We start from the raw sequence: 20018 nt of genomic DNA on the forward strand, positions 1-20018 counted from the left end.
ACCAGAATACCACTCTAGTACATGCAATGTGCCAGGGACTGAACTCTGGACCTTATAACTGAGAATCCAATGATTCAAGCACTGCACCACCTCCCAGGCCACAAAGCTACTGCTTGTATCTATGAAATAAGTACTTCATGGTACTTCATCATCTCTTAGCCCTCCTAAATACTAAAATTTAATAACTCTAAAGTTGTCATTTTATGCACCTCACTTGTCAGACTATTCCCTGGTTATATGTGACTAAAAGAGTATGAATTTGTGAGGTTTTTTTTATGTTTATCCATTTTTATTTCCCCCCCTTTTCCCCCTTATTTATTTGATAGGATAGAGGGAAACTGAGAAGGAGGAGCAGCTAGAGAACAAAGATAGATACCTGCAGACCTGCTTCACCACTCAGGAAACATCCTCCTTGCAAGTGGAAAGCAGGGGCTTGAACCTGGGTTCTTATGCATAGTAATGTGTACTCTCAACCAAGTACACCACCACCCAGCCCCTGGTTTATTTATTTATAAGGAGAGAGAGAGAGACAGAGAGAGAGAGAAAGAGAGAGAGAGAAGGAGAGAAGGAGAAGGAGGGACAGAGAGAAAGGAAGAGAGAGAACAAACACACATACCAAACTATCTCTGGCACATGTAACACGGGATCAAATAAAGGACCTCCTGTCTATTAAGTGCAATGTTCTAGCCACTGTGCCACCTCCCAGGTTGCTTGAATTCACAGTTTAAAAGGACACTAAGTGAGATTCCTGTAAGTATGCTGTATGGCATGTACCAGAGAGAAAATCAATCCACAGCAAATGTAATACCTGGCAGCCTGCTGCCTCAGTACATTTTGGCAACACCCACCTCAGCATGGACACTGGTTCTGTTCAGAGAACGGACCCCTGGGTTACCAGAGGTGATGCAGGACTGGGGCAGGGCCGAGGCTGTCCAGGCTTCTCTATTCAGTCCTCAATTCACACCCATTCAGCTAAGAGTCAAGAGTCTTCTACCAGCTCAGTGACACAACCTAGAAACCTGGATTGCTGTTTTTGGTTGTCATAATGTTGATTACAGTCTCTTAAGACAGTGCATCACACCTATTGAAACATGAGTGCTCCTCAAATATCCTGTGTGATGAGTAAACTGAGGCTCAGTTTCACCTAAAACAAGACACAGGTATTTAAACCAAGTTGACTTGTTCAAAACACTTGTGATAGAGCTTGAGAGACAGCATAATGGTTTCACAAAAGACTTTCATGCCAGAGGCTCTTAGCTCCCAGGTTAAATCCCCACCACCACCATAAACCAGGGCTGAGCAGTGCTCTGTGGTTCTGTTTCTCCCTCCTCCTCCCTACCCCTTCTCATTAAAATAAATAAAATATTAAAAACAGAATTACATATGTAATTTAATAAAATAAACCATTGGTGATGTTGTCCTTCTGCCATACATTCATCTTCCACAGTAAGTTCTTGACAACTTTGCTGCTGAAATATGTATCTTTAAACTATCACCCTCCTATAAGTCAGTCATAACCATAGTCCTATCCCAATGAACGATAAGGTCTTTGTAAAAAAGAAAAAAGAAATAAAAAAAAAAAAAACCCTAACTTATTATTAGTGGATAGGAGTGACCAATACAAGTTGTTTGCGTTGAGCCTGAATAAATAGGATCCACAAAAGTGGATCTTGGTAAGGCCAGAGAGGAAGCTTAGTTCTGAGCTGAGCCTTCCACTTGACTAGAAATAGCAACCCCAGGTGTTTGCACCACACTAGCCAGGTCTGCAATCTGAGATTAGAGGCTCTAATGGCTATAATGCCTCCAGTGTGATGTTTAAGCCAATAAGGCTTAGAGAAGTCATGGTATGTTTAATAATGGTTTAATGACTACTCGAGAGATGTAAGGTTTCTGGTTCCTGTTTGGCCTTGATTTACAACCCAACCCAGGCTGAGGACAGCCAAGAAACTCCTTTTAAGCCACCAGCGGAAGAGGGAGGTGTTCACACCAGACCTCTTGGATTCCGTTAAAAACTGAGAATTCCACATGGTGTGAAGCGCAAGGACCATGTAAGGATCTGGGTTCGTGCCCCAGCTCCCCACCTGCAGGGGTGTTGCTTCACAGGCAGTGAAGCAGGTCTGCAGGTGTCTGTCTTTCTCTCCCCGTCTTCCCCTCCTCTCTCCAATTCTTTCTGTCCTATCCAACAACAGCAACATCAATAACAACAATAATAATAGCTACAACAATAAAACAACAAGGGCAACAAAAGGGATATAAATAAATAAATGTTTTTTAAAAACCTGGGAATTCAAATGAAATACAAATGATGTCTGACTCCCAACCCCTCTCACTCATCTCTTGGAGGAAGCAAAAATAAAAATGGTTTAACCCAGGTTCAAAAGCTCTTCTATCACAGAAGTGAGTGGGTTCCTAGACCTTTGGGGATTTTGGAAAGGTTACTGGCTGAGTCTTCTGCTTCCTTTCACCTAGGAGACCCAACTCCTGAGAAAGGTACTGTCCTCCAAAATGCCAGGCCTGGGACAGCAGAGCACTGAGATCTGAGCTGTGAGCAGACAGTGGTCAGTCCTGTGCTTCCCCAACTAGTGTGGAGGACATTTACTTGTCAACATGCAAACACTCCATACCTGCTGTTAAAACACAAACCCTGTAAAAGCTCAACTGAAAGAGCAAGACTAGTATGTCTGAGGCTTCCATTCTGGCATTGCATGTACCAAAATGGAATGGCTGCTGCTTCTTTTTCTTTTTTTCTCTCTCTCTTTAAAGCTTTCTGAAAACAAATAAATACAATAAATCTTTAAAAAAAAAAAAATCTGAGCCAGGGAGAGAGCATAACAATTGTGGAAAAATTCTCATGCAGGAGGTTTTGAGGTCTAAGGTTCAATCCCAGGCATTAAGCCAGAGCTGAGAAGTGCTCTGGTAAAAAAAAAGAAAAGAAAAGAAAAGAAAAGAAAAAAAGAAAGAGAAAAAAAGGGTCACACACCCTCTGCCGGGCTCTGTCTGCTCTGGCCTCTCTCTCTGCTTCGGAGAGTGGCCATAGGCATATAGAAAGTTTTTGAGTGTTGACTCAATCCAGCCTCCATGGTCAGATGAGGGCACTAATGGGCCGATCAAGGTCCCGCGTTAATTAGCGGAAGTGCCCAGGCTCAGCTTATACCGTCCCCACACAGCACATCCCCCACAGCCCCCCCGTGAGAAGCCTAGCTCTCCAAAGGAGGGGCTGTTTGGGCAGGAGGCCCAGCAGTGATGTAAAGTCCCAGCGCGTCCTACCTGCCAGGGATGGTATCTGGAGACCAGGTCCAAGTTTCTGCTGGGTGTGGGGGAAAGGGGGCAGACTCAGTCCCCAGCCCACTGCCCGCCAAAATGCTTCCCCCCTCCGAGGGCGAGAGTCCCTAGACTGGATATCAGCACCCAAGGTGCTGCGCCCACCTAGGGCTCACCAAGAAGGTCAGACAAAAGGAGTGCTGTCCTGTCAAGGCCTTGAATGAGGGGGCTGGGGTGCATGGGGGGGTTGTTCCCGGGCTCCGAGGGGTTAACCGGCGCGGGGCTACACGTGACGTGGATGGTTCCAGCGTTAAGTCAGAGAGGCGCGGCCCCCTCCCCTGACCCCCCGCCCCCCGCGGCGCGCGCCGCTCCCGGGGGTTCCGCGCCCCCGCGCCCAGGTCCCTCCCCCTCCGCGGGTGCTCAGAGGCCGAGTCGGCAGCGGCCCCCGAGCCCCCGCGGCCTGTGCGCCCCAGTCGGCATGGACCCCGAGCGCTGTGAGCCCTTCGGCGTCGGGCCCGGGCCTGGCCCCTACGCGGCCGCGGGGGACGAGTCTCCGGGCGCCCCGGGACCCCCTGCCAGCGCACCCCACCTGCACCCGGCCCCTCCCCGCGGCCCACGGCTGACCCGCTTTCCCGCCTGCGGGCCCCTGGAGCCCTTCCTCCCAGAGCCCGCCAAGCCGCCCGCAAAGTACCTGCAGGACCTTGGGCCCGGCCTGGCGCCCAACAGCGGCCACTTCTACGAGGGTCCGGCGGAAGGTAATGCGCGCCCGGCCTGCTCCCCCGCGTCGGCTCCCCGTGTCCCAGTCTCCCGCCCTCCCGCCCCAATGAGGGCTCCTGCAGGCCGGGCCCTCGCCGGAGCAGGCCGCGCAGTGCGGGGGTGAGGGGGGGAAGCCGCGGTGCCCCGGACGGCTACAGCTGCCAGGCCCGGGCAGGGACTCGCGGGGCCGAAGCGGAATGGGCGCTTCCCGGGACTGGCTGGGCGCGGGCACCGACGAGGGGCGCGCTGTGCTTTGTGTCCGGCGCCCGTGGGGTGGCTGCACCCGGCTCCACCGAGGGCTTCGGCCTGGCCCCCGCCAGCCTCTCCCGCCTGGCCCGGCCTCCGCGGAGAAGGTGCTGCCTGCGGGGAAGGCGCCTGGCTGAGCGGCCGCGATGCGGGGGCCGTTGTCTGTGCGGAGCGCCCGCGCTCCCGCTCCTCAGCCCCGAGGGGCCTGGCCTCCCGTCGTGGTGCGCGAGGAGGGTGCCTGCCCACAGCCGGGGTTTTTCCTCGGAATCGTCCCCGCCGGGCTGCCGCGGGGAGAATCGGGGCCTCTCCCTGCGTGCCCCGGCGCCTAGGCCTGCGGGGCGCGTCGTCCCCGAGTGCAGCCGGAACGCAGAGGCTGGAGGGCCCCCGAGCCCCGTCGCCGCCGCGCACCGCACCGACTGAGAGAGTAAGCTGCGCGCAGTGCAGCATAGGCCCAGAGCCGCACCCGCATCTCCGTCGCGCCGGCGCCCAGTGGGCCTCCACCGCATGGCCCGCAGCTCCCGCAGAGGCGGGGCGGGCAGTGAGAATGTTAAGGGCGGGCGGGGAGGCGTGTGGGGTCAGCAAAGGAAATGAGCGGGTCCGCGCGGAGCTGCGTGTCTGTACCCTTTAAAGGAGGCTCTCCTGATAAAAACCACAGTTGGGACTTAATGAGAAGCAGTTGGCCCGGCTCCTCTGATCCCAGCCAGACGGCGGCGGCCCCGCAGCGCCGAGCGCACAGGGGACAGGTACCGGCAGGGCTGTGCGTGCAGCGCGGTGGAACAGGACCCCGGGCGGCTCCCGGCCCAGCTGGGCGCGCTGGGCCTCGCACCCACTACCCCGGCGTCAGGCCCGCCCAGGTGACCAGTAAACCGCGCCCAGCGAAGCGCCTGAGCTGAGCGAGCCCCGGTGAGAAACCCAGTGACAGTGAGCACGCCAACAACGAAATGTGTGACAAGAAAGGCGAAGAGCACGGACAACAGCCACGAAGAGGGACAAGGAAACTGAACAGAACTACGGAGGAGAGAGGCCAGGACGGAGTTTTGAATTTTGCGAACTCCGTTGAATCGAAAGGAATGAAAAACGAACAAAAATTAATGAAAGGGCAGAGGAGAAACGAACGAAGCGGGTAGACGGGAAAGGTGGAATCAGGGAGCAGGAATGAATAAAAACAGAAAGGAAGTGGGGGAAGGACCTCTTCAAAGAGTTGGAAGTAGCAAAATACTGAGAGCAGAAAATTAACCATTCAGGTTAAGCAGATCGTTTGGGGACAGGTCAAACGAAAGGGAGGTGCTGCGGGGACGAAGGAAGTCTGGGTGTGGAGACCGAGACTTCCGCTGGCCCCTTGGCTCCTTTGGGAGCTGGGAAGGCGGGGTCCCTTTGTCCATGCAGCGGAGAGGGCCCGGGAGTTGCTCTCTGCGGAGTCAGGCTCCTGGGGAGGAACTGTCTTGGGCGCGCGTCTACTCTACTCGCAAGGAGGTAGCGGGCAAAGGTGGATCACATCTTCTCGTTTTTGTTTAATGATGGGCCCGGAGCGTCTCCAGTGCACCCGAGTGAGCACGCAACCGCACCCCACGCTCCTCGCCCGCCCAAAACTCAGAGTGCCGGGCCCTGCCGTCGACCTTGGCCCCGCTTGACCCTGTGCGGGATGCCGAGCACCGGAGAAGCGTCTGGGCGGCTCCTTGTAGCACTGCGGAGGCCCCTCCTTTGCCCAGGAGCGCGCCCGCCTGGAGGAGATCAGGACTCCGATACTTCAAAGGGATCTCGGACCCAATGATCACACCCAGCCAGTGAAACCCAGCTGAAGTCTCTACGCCACTGAGGGGAATCTCTAGGGAAAGGGCCACGACCCTTGGAGGTTCATCTCTTGGTGTTTCTAAGTACACTGGCTTTGGGAATTTGCTGCCAGCCCCAACGGGCCACTGGAGATGCAGCGCAGAGAAAGAGAAAAGATGGGTAGGGGCTCTGGCTTCCTGTGGGAGAGGGGTGTGTAAGGGTTTGAAGGTTGGGGTCTTAGCCTAACTGCCTCAGAAAGCCCATCCAGCTCTGGCCTTCTAGACCCCACAGAAGTGGTCACAGTTGTGTGCCTGTGCAGGCCTTGGACACCGTAGTTCTGCTCCTCAATTATAAAATGAGTATCTCCCTTGCAGGCTTTAGGCTTGGGTGACAGTTTCTGTGCCTGGGCTGTCATTGCTTGGCAGATGGCCTCCTTTATTTTAAATCTTCTCCCTTGCTCTCTTGATCCTCTACTCCCTATGGAGAGACAATGTTGCCCTCCCCCCTGAAGTTTCAGGGCAGTGGAGGAAATCCTCTGGTCCTGGAGATGCAGCAGGGGCTGGAGTGGTCCAACCATGGTGGTTCCAGGAGGCCCCATGCACTGTTCTTCCTCTACCCTATGACTGGGTGCTTGAAAGGCAGGGATCCCAGATCTGTCACTTCTGGGCAGATCCTATTGGAACACACATAACCCCCACCCCCAGGTGGGTGAGCACATCCCAGGGCTTTGGGAAGCTAACTACATTGATGTCCCAGCCACTTTCCTTCTGCTTGGAGTCCAGTGGCCTCACAAACCCAGCACAGGAGGTCCTATCTTTTTGAGGCCTGTTGGGAGGGAGGAAGGGAGGGGCTGGGATCTCATTCTCCTTGCTCATGTTCAGTTCTTTGGTTCAATGTCCATGATTCCTTCTTCCTAAACTCCCACCAAATGAATCAGATGAACCAAAACTCAGCTTGTGCAGGAAGCCTGTGGTGCTTGGGTCGTGCACAGCCCTAAGGGCACCCTCACCCCTCACCCAGGACCTCAGACATCCAGCACACACAGGTGGAGCTCACTGCACAGCCTGGGTGGTCCTGGGAACTAAGTGGCCACCTTCTGGATGAAGGGGACCTTGCCCCATCCCTCCACAGTGCAGATGGTCCCCTGCAGCCCCAGAACACCAGAGTCTCCTGTCCCAACTTCCCCTCACTGCAGCTGTACTGCTGACAAGTACTGGGGAAGAAACAGCCTCTTGGTGCCAACTTTCTGGGCCTCCTGGGGGCCAGCCCCTCACTGGGGATGGGCCCAAGGCCAAGGAAAGGACCGTGTGAGTCAGTGATTTGTCTGTGTGGCATCGCTTCTGCCATCCCAGAGGACTGTTGAGATTTCTGCTGGGGGCGCAGGGGGAGTGTCCTTGACAAAGAGGTTGGGCGGGGTCATTTGAGGTGACCTATTTTCACTATGCCCTGTCCTGGCTGGGCTCCAAGCACTTCCCTAGTGGGGGGAGCATGCTACTGGGAGTCATCCCCAGTCTGCAGTCCTTGGGGTCGTGGTGGCTGTGACTGGACCTTCAGAACCCCCTGAGGAGGGAGGGGCAGAGTGCAATGAGGAGGATGATAGGGTTGGAGGCTGTAGTTCTGCTTCTGTGCTGGTTCTGTGCTGGTCCCGCAACTCTGCCCAAAGCACAGACTTCTCCCACTTCTCTGGTCTTGAATCTTGAGTTCCATTAGAGACAGTCCAAGTCTTGGAGGATAGAGACAATATTTCTGGAAGTTTCTCTGCTCCATCTTGCATGTCATGTCTCGGAGATGAGGGATTAGATATTGTTCTAAAATATGGGACTCAGGGAATGAAGTTCAGGCCAGAGGAGGGCTGCATACCCTGTCCATTGTCTGCTTAGCTCTGGGCATGGGTGTGAGGACATGGGAACCAGGGCCTGCAGAGCAGGACAAGGAGATGCTTTCTGGCAGACAGGCACTGACAACCAGCCCATCCTCACTCCCTCCTCCCATCCCTGCCCTTGGCCCTGCCATGGCGCCAAGCCTGGCACCTCCACACCCTGTGGGATGCGGTACCACAGAGTGCTTCCCCGAAATGAACCCCACTCCAGGGCCTCCACAGACCCACCCAGACCACAAAGCACATGGCTCCCCAGGGCCCTCTGCCCAGCTGGAGGCTCCACAGGCAGTCCTCTGAATGCCAGACTCCCATGGAGGGTGGCTCTTGGCAGCAAGAGGAGGAAAAGGAAGGGGGCGGGGACTGAAGCGTCAAAGCTGTCCCCTCCCTCCATTCCACCCACAAAACCCCCTGCTTGGGTTTCCAACCTCCTTTTTGTGTTTTCCATTGCAGCTGAGGAAAAAGCCTCCAAAGCTGCTAGCTTCACCCAGCTGCCCTTGGACTGCCGGGGGGTCCCTCGAGAAGGACCTCCTAACTTACAGGGCTCCCCAGGCCCCTGCCTGGCCAGTTTGCGTGTGCCCTTGTCCCCGGGGCTCCCTGACTCCATGGAGTTGGCCAAGAACAAAAGCAAGAAACGCCGTAATCGTACAACCTTCAGCACGTTCCAGCTAGAGGAACTGGAGAAAGTCTTCCAGAAGACCCACTACCCTGATGTGTATGCGCGGGAGCAGCTGGCTTTGCGTACGGACCTGACTGAGGCAAGGGTCCAGGTGAGGCCACTTCTGGCACAGGGCTGACCATTGAGCAACTGGGCCAGGGAAGGGCTAGGCAAGGTGGGGGTAGTGCTTCACAGACCAGCCCCTTCTGGGTGCCCCATCCAGGCATCTTTGTGCACATGAAGGCTGAGTGGGGGTCCCAAGTCTGCCCCCTTGCTTTTTCTCAACTCAGGAGAAGAACACAATAAATAGTCTCATCTACTCAGGGAGTCTTTGAAAACCATAGGTGACAGCAGTGATTTGGGGAAGCAGTAAAATATTGAACACGTGTCAGGGCTGCCCAGAAAGTGAGAGGCTGAGCTGGGGGGATGGCAGGGGCTGAGGATGGTGATATGCAGGGTCGTTCTTAGTGGGTGACTTAACTTCAGTGAATATGGGGTAAGAGGGATAAGGGGAGGGGAATCCCTGTCCAGGCATGCTGAGAGTGAGAGGAGGAGACAATGTTTCTGGAAGTTTCTCTGCCCCATCTTGCATGTCATGTCTCAGGGATGCGAGATGGATGTTTCTCTAAGATATGGGATGGGATGCTTCAGTGAGAGCCTGGCCCAAGATGACCCATCTCACCTCCTTTCTGGGGACTTGATGTGCAGAGGCTCTCTGTTGCCAGGGCTACACTGGGAGAGGACTTGGACTCGGGCTGCTGGGGGCAGTGAGGTAGCCTACTTAATGCTGAGGAGATCCCTCACTATCAGAGGAGACAGAAGGGCAGCGCTCAGCTCATGCCTATCACACCCTGCATGGCTCCATGCGTGGCAGTGGGGACACAAAGAGACCTGCTGTGATCTAGCAGAGTTGGCCCTGCAGCTGGAGTCAGCCTAGTGCTGTGTGGCTTGGGCTGTTCTCCCTGTCTGCTGCCCCCCACTCCCATTCTATGTTAACCCCAGATGGCAACTAGAATTCACTTTTGGAGCTGTTCCCCCCAGGGCCTGGAGCCATCAGGATGGGAGGCCAGCTTCCAAGACAACTGCAGGTTGCATAAGACATGGGAGTCAGCAGTTGGCACCCTCTGGGCTGGGATCTGAGTGATTTTGCCTGTGGAGATGTTTTCTTTTCTTTCTTTCATTCTTCCTTCCTTTCTTTCTTTTTCTTTGGGGGGAGAGTGGAACACATACTCCCTACTCACCTCTTAGACCTTTTACCTTGGAAAGCTAGAGGGGGAGCCCCAGGTCAAGTTCTGAAATTTTCCTGGTGACTGAGGCCCTACATGGGGTATCTCCTCTCATAGAAGTATAACACCCCACCATAGATCCACCCCATGGAGAGAAATAGAGGACAGGTCTGCAGTGGAGGTGCTCAGGCAGATGGGAGGTAGCAGGCACATGTTCCCAGTAAAGTGACCAGCTGGCTCCAGTGCACCCCCACCTGCCTACAATGGAGGGAGGGGAGAAGGAAGCAGGTCAGGCAGCTGGGTGATGAGAGGAAGGCCCCTCCCTCCCCTGACTGCCCCAGGCCTACTCTAGGAGCCCTGCAATCTGGGGAGAGGGTAGAGTGCCCAGCTTCTTACCAGCAGTCTCACCACACACTTGAGTAGGAATGTCCAAGGAGGAGTGGGCAAGTGTGAGGAGCTGGGGGGCGGGTGGGGTACTCATGCCTAAATCCACAAAGTGTTCCTGCTGTGGCCTCCTGCTAGATCCCTGGAAACAAGCAGACTGTTTGGCCCAGTGTTGATTCAGCCTACATTTAGCTGAGAGCAGGACACACAATGTTCATTTCATGAACATTGAAAATGAGCAGGAGGCACTGATTTCAAAACAGATAATGGTGATGGGATGTGGTCAGTGCAATGAGAGATGCCTGGAGCATTAGGGAAATCCAGGGGTGACCCGTGTAGTGTATGTGTGGGGAGGAGGGGCTGAGGCAGGGAGGACCTGACTGGAAGCAGGGAGGAGCAAGGCAGGAGTGTTCCAAAGATAGCTTGGGTGTGAGGTGACTCACCAGCACAAAGTTTTGCTGTCTGGTAAGAGATGAGTCTGTGAAGGAGGCAGTAGTAAGTCCCAGGAGCCACGCTGAGGAGCTGGCTCTGGCTGAGGCCTCTGGGGAAACAGAGGGCCCAGGCAGAAACAGGAACTGAAAGGATCTATCTCTAATCATCCTTAGGTGCCTTGAGGTGGGGAGACTGGAAAGATGAGGTAGGGGGTAGAGACCCAGTGTGGGTGCACTGGTGCATCTAGGAAGTCCCAAGGCTTTGAAGACCACAGAAGTCAACTCCTCTCCACCCTACAGACAGCCAAAACACAGCCTGGCTGGAGAACCAGAGTGCTTGGCAGGAGGTAGTGGTGACAGGAGGTGGACATGGGGCTAATAAACTGTCTGTGGTCTGGGGCCTCTCCTATAGCCCATCCCAGGCTCTCCTAGCCCTGAGAATGATGTGGGTCGGGAAGTTCCTCCAACTCAGGTTCCTTCAGCCCAATGCCCCACCCCACCCCACAGGACTCAACTCAGCCATCTCCCCAGTGGGCCCCATTCCCTCCCTGCTGCTCATCACCTCCTCCCCCTCTCCCAACCTGGCCTCAGGTCTGGTTCCAAAACCGCAGAGCCAAGTGGCGGAAGAGAGAGCGTTATGGGAAGATGCAGGAGGGGCGCAACCCCTTCACATCAGCCTATGACATCTCAGTGCTGCCCAGGACTGACAGCCACCCACAGGTGAGACCCCCCCACACCCTGTCCTGTCCTCCCCCAGTCAGAACCTGGCCATGTCCTGTGGGGTAGCCAGAGAGACCTGGACAAGCAGTGGGGCTTTGTGATGCCCATCACTTCTTCCTCTGCATAGAGGGGCTCACACTGAGTAGCTTGCACAAAGCAACTCCAGAAGACAGTTTCTCTGAGCTGTGTTGGGGTCTCTGCATACAGTGCCAGTGTCGGGGCAGAGAATAATTTCTAGACCTGCAAGAGGTTTCTTGGACATCTGTAGATCCAGAAAGGCAGAGAATCCAGGAGAAAGCAGGATGCTCTTGGGGCTGTTGACTTCCTGCCTCTTATTTGTTTTTTTAGCAGGGCAGTGTTCAGCTCTGGTTTATGGTGGTATGGAGAATTGAACCTGGGATTTAGGACCCTAACCTAAGGCATGAAAGTCTGCACAACCATTATCCTGTCTCCCCTGCCCGATTCACTGTCTTCTGGTTCTCTCTTTGCAGCTGCAGAACTCCCTGTGGCCCAGTCCAGGCTCCAGGAGCCCTGGAGGCCCCTGCCTCATGTCTCCGGAGGGCATCCCCTCCCCATGCATGTCTCCCTATTCTCACTCTCATGGGAATGTGGCTGGCTTCATGGGAGTGCCTGCCTCCCCCAGAGCCCACCCTGGCATCTACTCCATCCACGGTTTCTCCCCAGCCCTAGGGGGCCATAGCTTCGAACCCTCTCAAGATGGCAACTATAAGTCTCCAAGCCTCGTCTCACTCAGGGTGAAGCCCAAGGAGCCGCCTAGCCTGCTGAACTGGACCACGTGATTGGCCATGGGAAGCAAACTGAGCTGCCCACCCTCTTTCCCATTCCCAGCAGCTCTCACCCCACCCTCTGCCTGGATGCCAGAGGACACACCTCTGCCTCTGAGCCCCAGATGCTTCCTGGAGGCCCAGGCAGAGCAGTAGGGACTCGTACCTCTGGGGGGTTGGGGGGGGGGGGACAACAAGCCACAGTCTGCCCCCTTAGAGTAAGGCAGGGCTGCCTGGGACAAAGGAGACTGAAAAGCATGGGGGGGGGGTTTCTTTCTTCCACACGGAGGCCCCTCATCCCAACTTTAGGACGAAGGAAGTTGCTGCCCTGTATCCTTGAGACTTGGCCCAAGTGTAACTGTTGTCTCTCCAGTTGAAACAGCTCAATTTGCTCCTTGTCCAGGAAATCCAGGAAAATGGGAGGAAGAGGTGGACACAGGCTGAACTCAAAGTTCCTAGACTTAAGAAACTGTGGTGTTGTGTGACAACCCCCCCTCCACACACACCTGGGGTGCCTCTCTCTCCCAGACTACCACCAGGGGGCATGCACCCAGTGTCTGGTACAGACAAGGGTCTGTGTAAATGGTGTCCCATCTTCATTGCTCCAGCCACCCCTGATTTCTGCCCTGTGGCCCCTCCACAAACACACCATGCAATCACCTTCCCCTTTAATGGGACAGCGTTCCACTAGAAATCACCAAATAGTTGGATTCTCTTGTGTGGAGCCATACCAGAACCATGCCATGGAAAGTATAGTCTCCTCTGGTTTCATCCGTGGATGTTGGTAAGAATGAATCAGATTTCTAGCCCCCTGAACCCACTTTTGTAAAACTGAAAATGTGTTGCCCAGCATAATAATAAAGGTGGCAATATTTTTTAGACCAGGTGACTGTATTCTCAGGTTTTGACACTCCAGGGCTGGTCTGCCAGGCCCTCCCCTACACCCTAGGCATCTCAGGGAAGGTGGCTGTCACCTTCCCAGGGTCTCTCTGGCTTTGGGGAGCACTGAGAAGTACACTGGAGCTGATGGGCATATTGGGGGTGGAAAGAGGCGTGAGAAAGCTGTGGCTGAACAGACAGTGGAGGGGAGACAGAGGAGCTGGCACCTCAAAGCCCCCTCAGAGTGGGGGTGGAGCAGCTCCCTTCTCATAGACAACCCAGGAGCATGTCTGAGCTGCAGGCCAGAGACGAAAGCCAGGACTCTTCTTTCTTGTGGTTTCAGAGTATTATCCATTCTATCCTTCATCCCCACTTTCTGCCTTATCTTTGCAGCCTGAAAGACAGGAAGAAAGCAGGCCTGGTCCTCCCACCCTCCTGGTAAACACAACCACATTGTTCAGGGAAATCGGGCCTCAGCTAGCAGCCAAACCTTCTCTTTCAGGCTCTGAGAAACCCAAGTGCACAAAGACACCAGTGCAGTGCTGATTCCTGAGAAGGGAGCAAACCTTCCAGATCAGACTTTCTGACCTGGAGACTCCCTGTAGTGAGGCTTAAGCACCAGAGGCCAGTGTCCTGCCCCTCCTGCCCCCTCCTCTGCCCACCTCTCTCCCCTCTATCTCTCTCCCCTCTGGACTGACCTGCCTCTAAGGCTCCTGTGTAAGTTTGTACCCAGCAGGAAAGGAAGTGTCTGGGCCATAGGGAGGGGCATCACCAGCCCTCCAATAATATGCTTGGGCTTGAGCCTGTATTTCTTTTTTCTTTTAACCAGAGCACTGCTCAGCTCTGGCTTATGGTGGTACAGGGGATTGAACCTGGGACTTTGGAGCCTCAGGCATGAGAGTCTATTTGCATAACCATTATGCTATCCACCCCTGCCCTTGAGCCTGTATTTCTAACTCAAACCTAGGACTGCTATACTGGTTATTCAAGGAGTAACCAGGAACAGATTGGGCATCCTGTCCAGTGAAAGAGAGATGCAGAGATGGTCTGTAAATATGAGTGCCCCTTATGCTGGGTCTTGTGCTGGGTGCCAGAGACAAGGCAATAGTCAGTCCTCTTGCTCACAGGTTAGACAGAAAAGAGGAAGAGAGAGTAGAGGGACAGGTTATGAAAGACTAAGCCAAGGAAGCAGAAATGGGGAAGACAGATACTAGAAGAAAATCCAGGGCAGCAAGGGTGGGAGAGGCGAGCCTGTGTGCAGGAAGGCCCTCGTGGGGGAGGGTGGAGGGAGGCCAGAGACCAGCTACTGGCTCCCATCCAGGGGTATCTGCCCACAGCTCATATATTTCTGTCCAGTGACAGCTAAATGAAGAGAAAGCTAACTTTACAACCACCCACTTCACACATAATGAATATGAATGGGCATCCCGGAGCCTGTTCCTGGGATTATCTGTGAGCTGACGGGTTCTCCCACTGGCTGGGCCATCCTGCCGCCTGTCCCCTGGCTGGGACACAGGCAGCCCTTCCACCTGTTTCTCATTAGTGTCCTCTCACCCTCCTTCTCTCCCCCACACCCTAGGCATCTCACCCCTAAGATACGTCTCCACATGCCCTGATCCCAGCTAAAGCCCAAAAGTGACCTCAGACCTCTGTGAGGCCCCAGGCTTCCCCAAGGTCTGGTCACTCTGATTATTCCTTCTCAAAAAGGAAATGAGAAGTGGCCCCACCTGGAATCCTAACTGTCAGTGTTGCTAGGCTCAATCTCCTTTTGTTAAGACTTGTCTAAGCCCCAAGGAAGACTCCATAGCCCCACATCCTGGTCCTGGCAGAGGCATGGACAATAGGCCTAGACTGGAGGGTTCCTACCATCAACCCTCCTTTCAGGTTCCCAGTCTGGGTCCTGCACAGGGCAATGCTTCTCATTAGAGGCATTCAGTCTTCCTTCCCTGCCTTGCCCAACTATTCACACATCAACTTGAATTACAGCTCTGACCTGCAGACCTTCTGCAGCCCCAACAGGAACTGGGCCCAAAGCTTGCAGGAGCTGAGTACCCCATGAGGCCAGCAGAGTCCATCCCTTGTCCCAGCCTCAGCCTCAGGTTCCTCCTGGCCATTGCCAACAGGCTGGCAGGAGCACAAAGCCCAGTTGAGCAATGGGCTCTGGTTCCTGATGCTATCCTTTCTACTCAGCAGTGGCAGACGCCCTATCCTGTGCTTTCTCTAGTAGGAGAGTACTGGTTGGGGCCAACGGGAGGGTCCTGTAGATGTCTGTCTCAGACCCCACCACATTATTCACATTATTGCTATTACACTTTTCTTTTCCCTCCCTCCTTTCCAGAGCTTATGGTGGGGCTAGGGACTGAACCTGGACCTCAGGGCCTCAGCACATGCAGGCCATTTGCCTAACCACTATACTATTTCCTTAGCCCTCTTAGCTGCTCTTATGGCTATCTCTCCACCTGACTGAACTCAGAAAGAAAAGAGAGTGTGGCTTCCTATTCATCTGCATGCTTGGGGTACCAAGAGGGCCCAGTGCACAAGAGAGCTTCAAGGTTTGACAGCAGGACTGCCCAAGGAGTGTGGATTCTCTAAAGAGACCTCTGTATTCAAAGCAGTGAGCTGAGTGGAAGTAGAGGGCTTCCATCCCAGTTCTTGTCTATATGTGAGGGGGGCAGAGGACGTGGATGCAAATTCACAGAATTGGAAAGGCGGTCAACAATTTTAACAATAGCTGCCATTTATTTTCTAGCTATCTCATTGCTTATCAGTGGTTAGATACATAGGTCCATTATCCTTTCTTTTTTAAAAAAAAAACTTTTTTAAAAATTTATTTATTCCTTTTTGTTGCCCTTGTTGTTTTTACTGTTGTAGTTATTATTGTTAATGATGTCGTCGTTGTTGGATAGGACAGAAATCGAGAGAGGAGGGGAGACAGAGAGGGGAAAGAAAGACACCTGCAGACCTGCTTCACCGCCTGTGAAGTGACTTCCCTGCAGGTGGGGAGCCGGGGGCTCGAACCATGATACTCACGCTGGTCCTTGCACTTTGCACCACCCACGCTTAACCCGCTGCACTACCACCCAACTCCCCTTGCAATCCCCTTGCCATTATTAAGACCAATTTTTTACAGATGAGTCTATTGAGGCTTAGGGTATGATTAGCACATGGTCCCTCAGTGAGTAAATGTTAGAGCTGAGCCTGAAAGTCAGGCTGCTTTATTCCTTAAGAATAGAGGCCTGGTGGAGCCAGGCGGTAGCACAGTGAGTTAAGCGCATGTGGTCAAAGCACAAGGACCAGCGAAAGAATCCCAGTTCAAGGCCCTGGCTCCCCACCTGCAGGGGAGTCGCTTTGCATGCGGTGAAACAGGTCTATAGGTGTCTATCTTTCTCTCCCCCTCTGTCTTCCCCTCCTCTCTCCATTTCTCTCTGTCCTATCTAATAATGACAACATCAATAACTACAACAATAGAAAAAAAAACAAGGGCAACAAAAGGGAATAAATAAATAAATATTAAAAAGGAACAAAAAATAGAGACCTGGGGGTCGTGCGGTAGCGCAGTGGGTTAAGCGGACATGGCACAAAGTGCAAGGACCAGCATAAGGATCCCGGCTCCCCACCTGCAGGGGAGTCACTTCACAAGTGGTGAAGCAGGTCTGCAGGTGTCTATCTTTCTCTCCCCGTCTTCCCCTCCTCACTCTATTTCTCTCTGTCCTATCCAGCAACGATGACATTAATAACAATAATAGTAACCACAACAACAATAAAAGGCAAGGGCAACAAAAGGGAAATAAATAAATATTAAAAAAAAAAAACAAGAATAGAGGCCTGGGCAGGGGCAGGAGGCAATAGCATTGTGGATAAAGCAATAGTGGTTCATACAACAGACTTTCATGCCTGAGGCTCCAACATCCCAGGTTCAACTCCCAGCAACAACATAAACCAGAGCTGAGCACTGTTCTGGTAAAACAACAATGAATTCTAAAGAGTGCAACCTACTTGTGTGACAGTCAGCCGCTTGGGGCTAACTGTGCCAGTGTCATAGGAATGACACAGCTACCACTGCTCTGAGCAGTCAGTCCATCAGAGGCCAGACAGAAAGCCAGCCTCCCAGAAATAAGCCTAATGGGCATGGCAGGGTGGTCATACAAGAGTCCTCCAGGGACTGAGGAGAAAAAAACATTCTGAATCTGGCTGAAAAGGAACGCAAGACCATAGCCATAGCTGCTACCTTGAGGAAAGCACATTTAGAGCAAACAGGTGATGAGGCAAACAGGTGGCAGGACCTTGGCCAGTTAATGCCTGAGAGCAACAGTTACCAAGAACCATCTTGCCAGGGACTATGCTTGAGTAAATAAATGAGAAACTGTTGGTCATTATTTCTAACACAGTGATAAAATGCTGGGGAGCAGTAATTATAACAGAGAAAGCATGCAGGGGGATATGTGGAATGCACACATACTTTGCAAATGCAGACCTGGGTTTGAACTGGACTCTGGTTCGTATGATTTTTTGCTCTTAGGCAAGTTCTCTGCCCTTTCTGTGCCATGATGCTCATCTACAAAACAGAGGTTGTAATAGTACCTTTTATGGTTGTTGTTACTGGGTTTCACCATTTTGATCCAATTTTTTAAAAGAGATTTTATTTATTTATTGATGAGAAAGAACTAGATATCAGGGGGTTGGGAGGTAGCTCCGTGGGTTAAGCACACGTGGTGCAAAGCCTGAGTACCAGAGCAAGGATCCTAGCTCGAGCCCCGGATCCCCAGCTGCAGGAAGGTCGCTTCACAAGTGGTGAAGCAGGTCTGCAGGTGTCTTTCTCTCTTCCCCTGTCTTCCCCTCCTCTCTCCATTTCTCTGTCCTATCCAACAACAACGATAGTAATAACAACAATAATAACAACAATGGTAAACAACAAGAATAACAAAACAAAAAAATGGGGGGGAAATGGCCTCCAGGAGCAGTGGATTCAGTGCAGGCACTGAGCCCCAGAAATAACCCTGAAGGCACAAGGAAAGAAAGAAAGAAAGAAAGAAAGAAAGAAAGAAAGAAAGAAAGAAAGAAAGAAAGAAAAAAAGAAAGAAAAAAAGAAAGAAAAAAAGAAAGAAGAAAGGATAAAAGAAGGAAGGAAGGAAGGAAGGAAGAAGAAAGAAAGAAAGAAAAGAAAAGAAAAGAAAAGAAAAGAAAAGAAAAAGAAAAGGAAAAGGAAAGAAAAGAACTCTCAGGCAGAAGTTGAAAAACAAGATCAGAAAAGAAAACACAAGTAGAACCCGAAATGGAATTGGCGTATGGCACCAAAGTAAAAGACTCTGGGGTGGGTGGGTGGGGAGAATACAGGTCCATGAAGGATGATGAATGACATAGTGGGGGTTGTATTGTTAAATGGGAAACTGGGGAATGTTATGCATGTACAAATTATTGTACTTACTGTTGAATGTAAAACATTAATTCCCCAATAAAGAAATAAATTAAAAAAAAAAAGAAAAGGAAAAGAAGGAAGGAAGGAAGGAAGAAAAGAAAGAAAGAGAGATATCACTCTGGTAGATGTGCTGCAGGGATCAATTTCAGGACCTCATGCTTGGGGTTCAATGCTTTATCCACTGTGCCACCTCCTAGACCACAATGAGCCAAAAATTTCAGATAAAGACAGAGGTAGGAAGAGGACGAGACACCACAGCATGAGTGGGCTGGGACGTGTTCCAATGAGGTCCTGACTTCTACTTCCTGCACTGCATATACCAAAGTGATGCTCTAGTTCTATCCCCTTCCCCTCATTAAGGAGTAAATTTTTAAAAAAGAATCACAGTGCAGCTTCCCCCAGTAAGGTGGAGGCTGGATGCAGATCTGCGTCACAGGCATGACAGAGCAGAAGCGCTCTGGGTGAACTATCTCGCCAGCCCCAAAGCACCTATCGCTCAGAGTAAGCAGTACCATAGATAAAACACTTCGAATAGTAGCTAGCAGACAATAATCACTCAACATGTGCTAGATGCAGTGTTCAAAAGGAGCTTCCAACAAGCACCACCAGTATTGTCTCTAGTACCTAGCTGGTACCAATTAACAAGGGACAGTTCCATTTCTCAAGGCAATACAGACAGAGCAACCCACCCATCAGCAGACTGGAGTCCTGGACCCAGTCTGATTAGCAAGACTCAACATTTTACCTAATGTGGCCATCTACAAAGGGCTTCTGTGTGCCCTCAAACAGATAAATTCAGACTCACAGGCAGAGTAAGAATGTGGAAATTCATCTTAACCAAGATGAAATCTCAAGATATATGCTTCCTGTTGGGCCTGGCAAGAAACAGCAGAAAATTTATGATGCACATATGAATTGTGCCAAATCCCCGTTGTGTGTAAGATACTTTGGGATAAAAGGTCATTCGATCACAGGGACTTCTCATCTTATAGGCTATGTGACTTATATAAAGAATATATTCACTCATTTCTCCATCTCCCCCCACATACCTCCCCATCACATACCTCCCCATCACTTTGAATTAGATTTGTCCTGGAAGCCCAGCTCAGGGTTTAGACTTAAGGTTCAGCCAAGTGGTAAATGAAAGAACTGACAAATGGGAAGTTTCCCCCAAAATATATTTCCTTTTTTTGTTTTTTAAGATTTTATTTATTTTATAAATAAAGATAGAAGAAAGAAAAAGCCAGACAACACTCTGGTATGTGTATTGCCAGGGATTGAACTCTGTACGTCACACCTGAGAGTCCAGTGCTTTATCCATTGCACCACCTCCTGGACCACCAGAAACTATTTCCTTTCTAAGTCCCTGGAAGACTTAGGACATGATCTACACATCAAGTAAGTCAAACCTCAAGATCAAGCTCAGTGGAGGCAGATGGGACCAGATCCTGACTCCAGTTCCTGAAGTGACACCTACCAGAAAGGTTCCCTTGCTTCTCCCTGAATATGGAGGTGCTGCAGCCTAACTTTTCCCCAAGGCAGGGGGCACATTAGTTTCCTCAGTCCCAGCTACCCACCTCAGTGAAGGCCCAGAGCAGGCAAACCCACCC

The 20018-nt window shown here is 52.2% G+C and overlaps 1 protein-coding gene and 1 long non-coding RNA gene across 3 annotated transcripts in view; one reads left to right on the plus strand and one right to left on the minus strand.

Annotated features, from left to right (window-relative positions):
• The window catches only part of LOC132541398 (uncharacterized), a 45732-nt gene extending 41685 nt beyond the window's left edge, over positions 1-4047 (minus strand). Inside the window, exon 1 of the long non-coding RNA XR_009552597.1 lies at positions 3953-4047. This is a non-coding gene — a long non-coding RNA (uncharacterized LOC132541398). The remainder of the gene's footprint in view (positions 1-3952) is intronic.
• Positions 3469-12999, plus strand: ALX3 (ALX homeobox 3). Of its 2 annotated transcripts, none has more exons than XM_007529356.2 (4): positions 3469-4016; positions 8363-8679; positions 11200-11328; positions 11820-12653. In XM_007529356.2, the coding sequence occupies exons 1-4, from the start codon at positions 3482-3484 to the stop codon at positions 12126-12128; spliced, it is 1290 nt and encodes a 429-aa protein (XP_007529418.2). In that variant the 5' UTR covers positions 3469-3481; the 3' UTR covers positions 12129-12653. The 2 variants fall into 2 exon arrangements, with proteins under 2 accessions (XP_007529418.2, XP_060057916.1); XM_060201933.1 differs by having other exon boundaries at positions 3471-4016; positions 12517-12999.
• The last annotated feature ends 7019 nt before the right edge of the window (positions 13000-20018 follow it).

The sequence above is a fragment of the Erinaceus europaeus genome, chromosome 11 (assembly GCF_950295315.1).
Source record: "Erinaceus europaeus chromosome 11, mEriEur2.1, whole genome shotgun sequence".
NCBI classification, from domain to species: Eukaryota; Metazoa; Chordata; class Mammalia; order Eulipotyphla; family Erinaceidae; genus Erinaceus; species Erinaceus europaeus.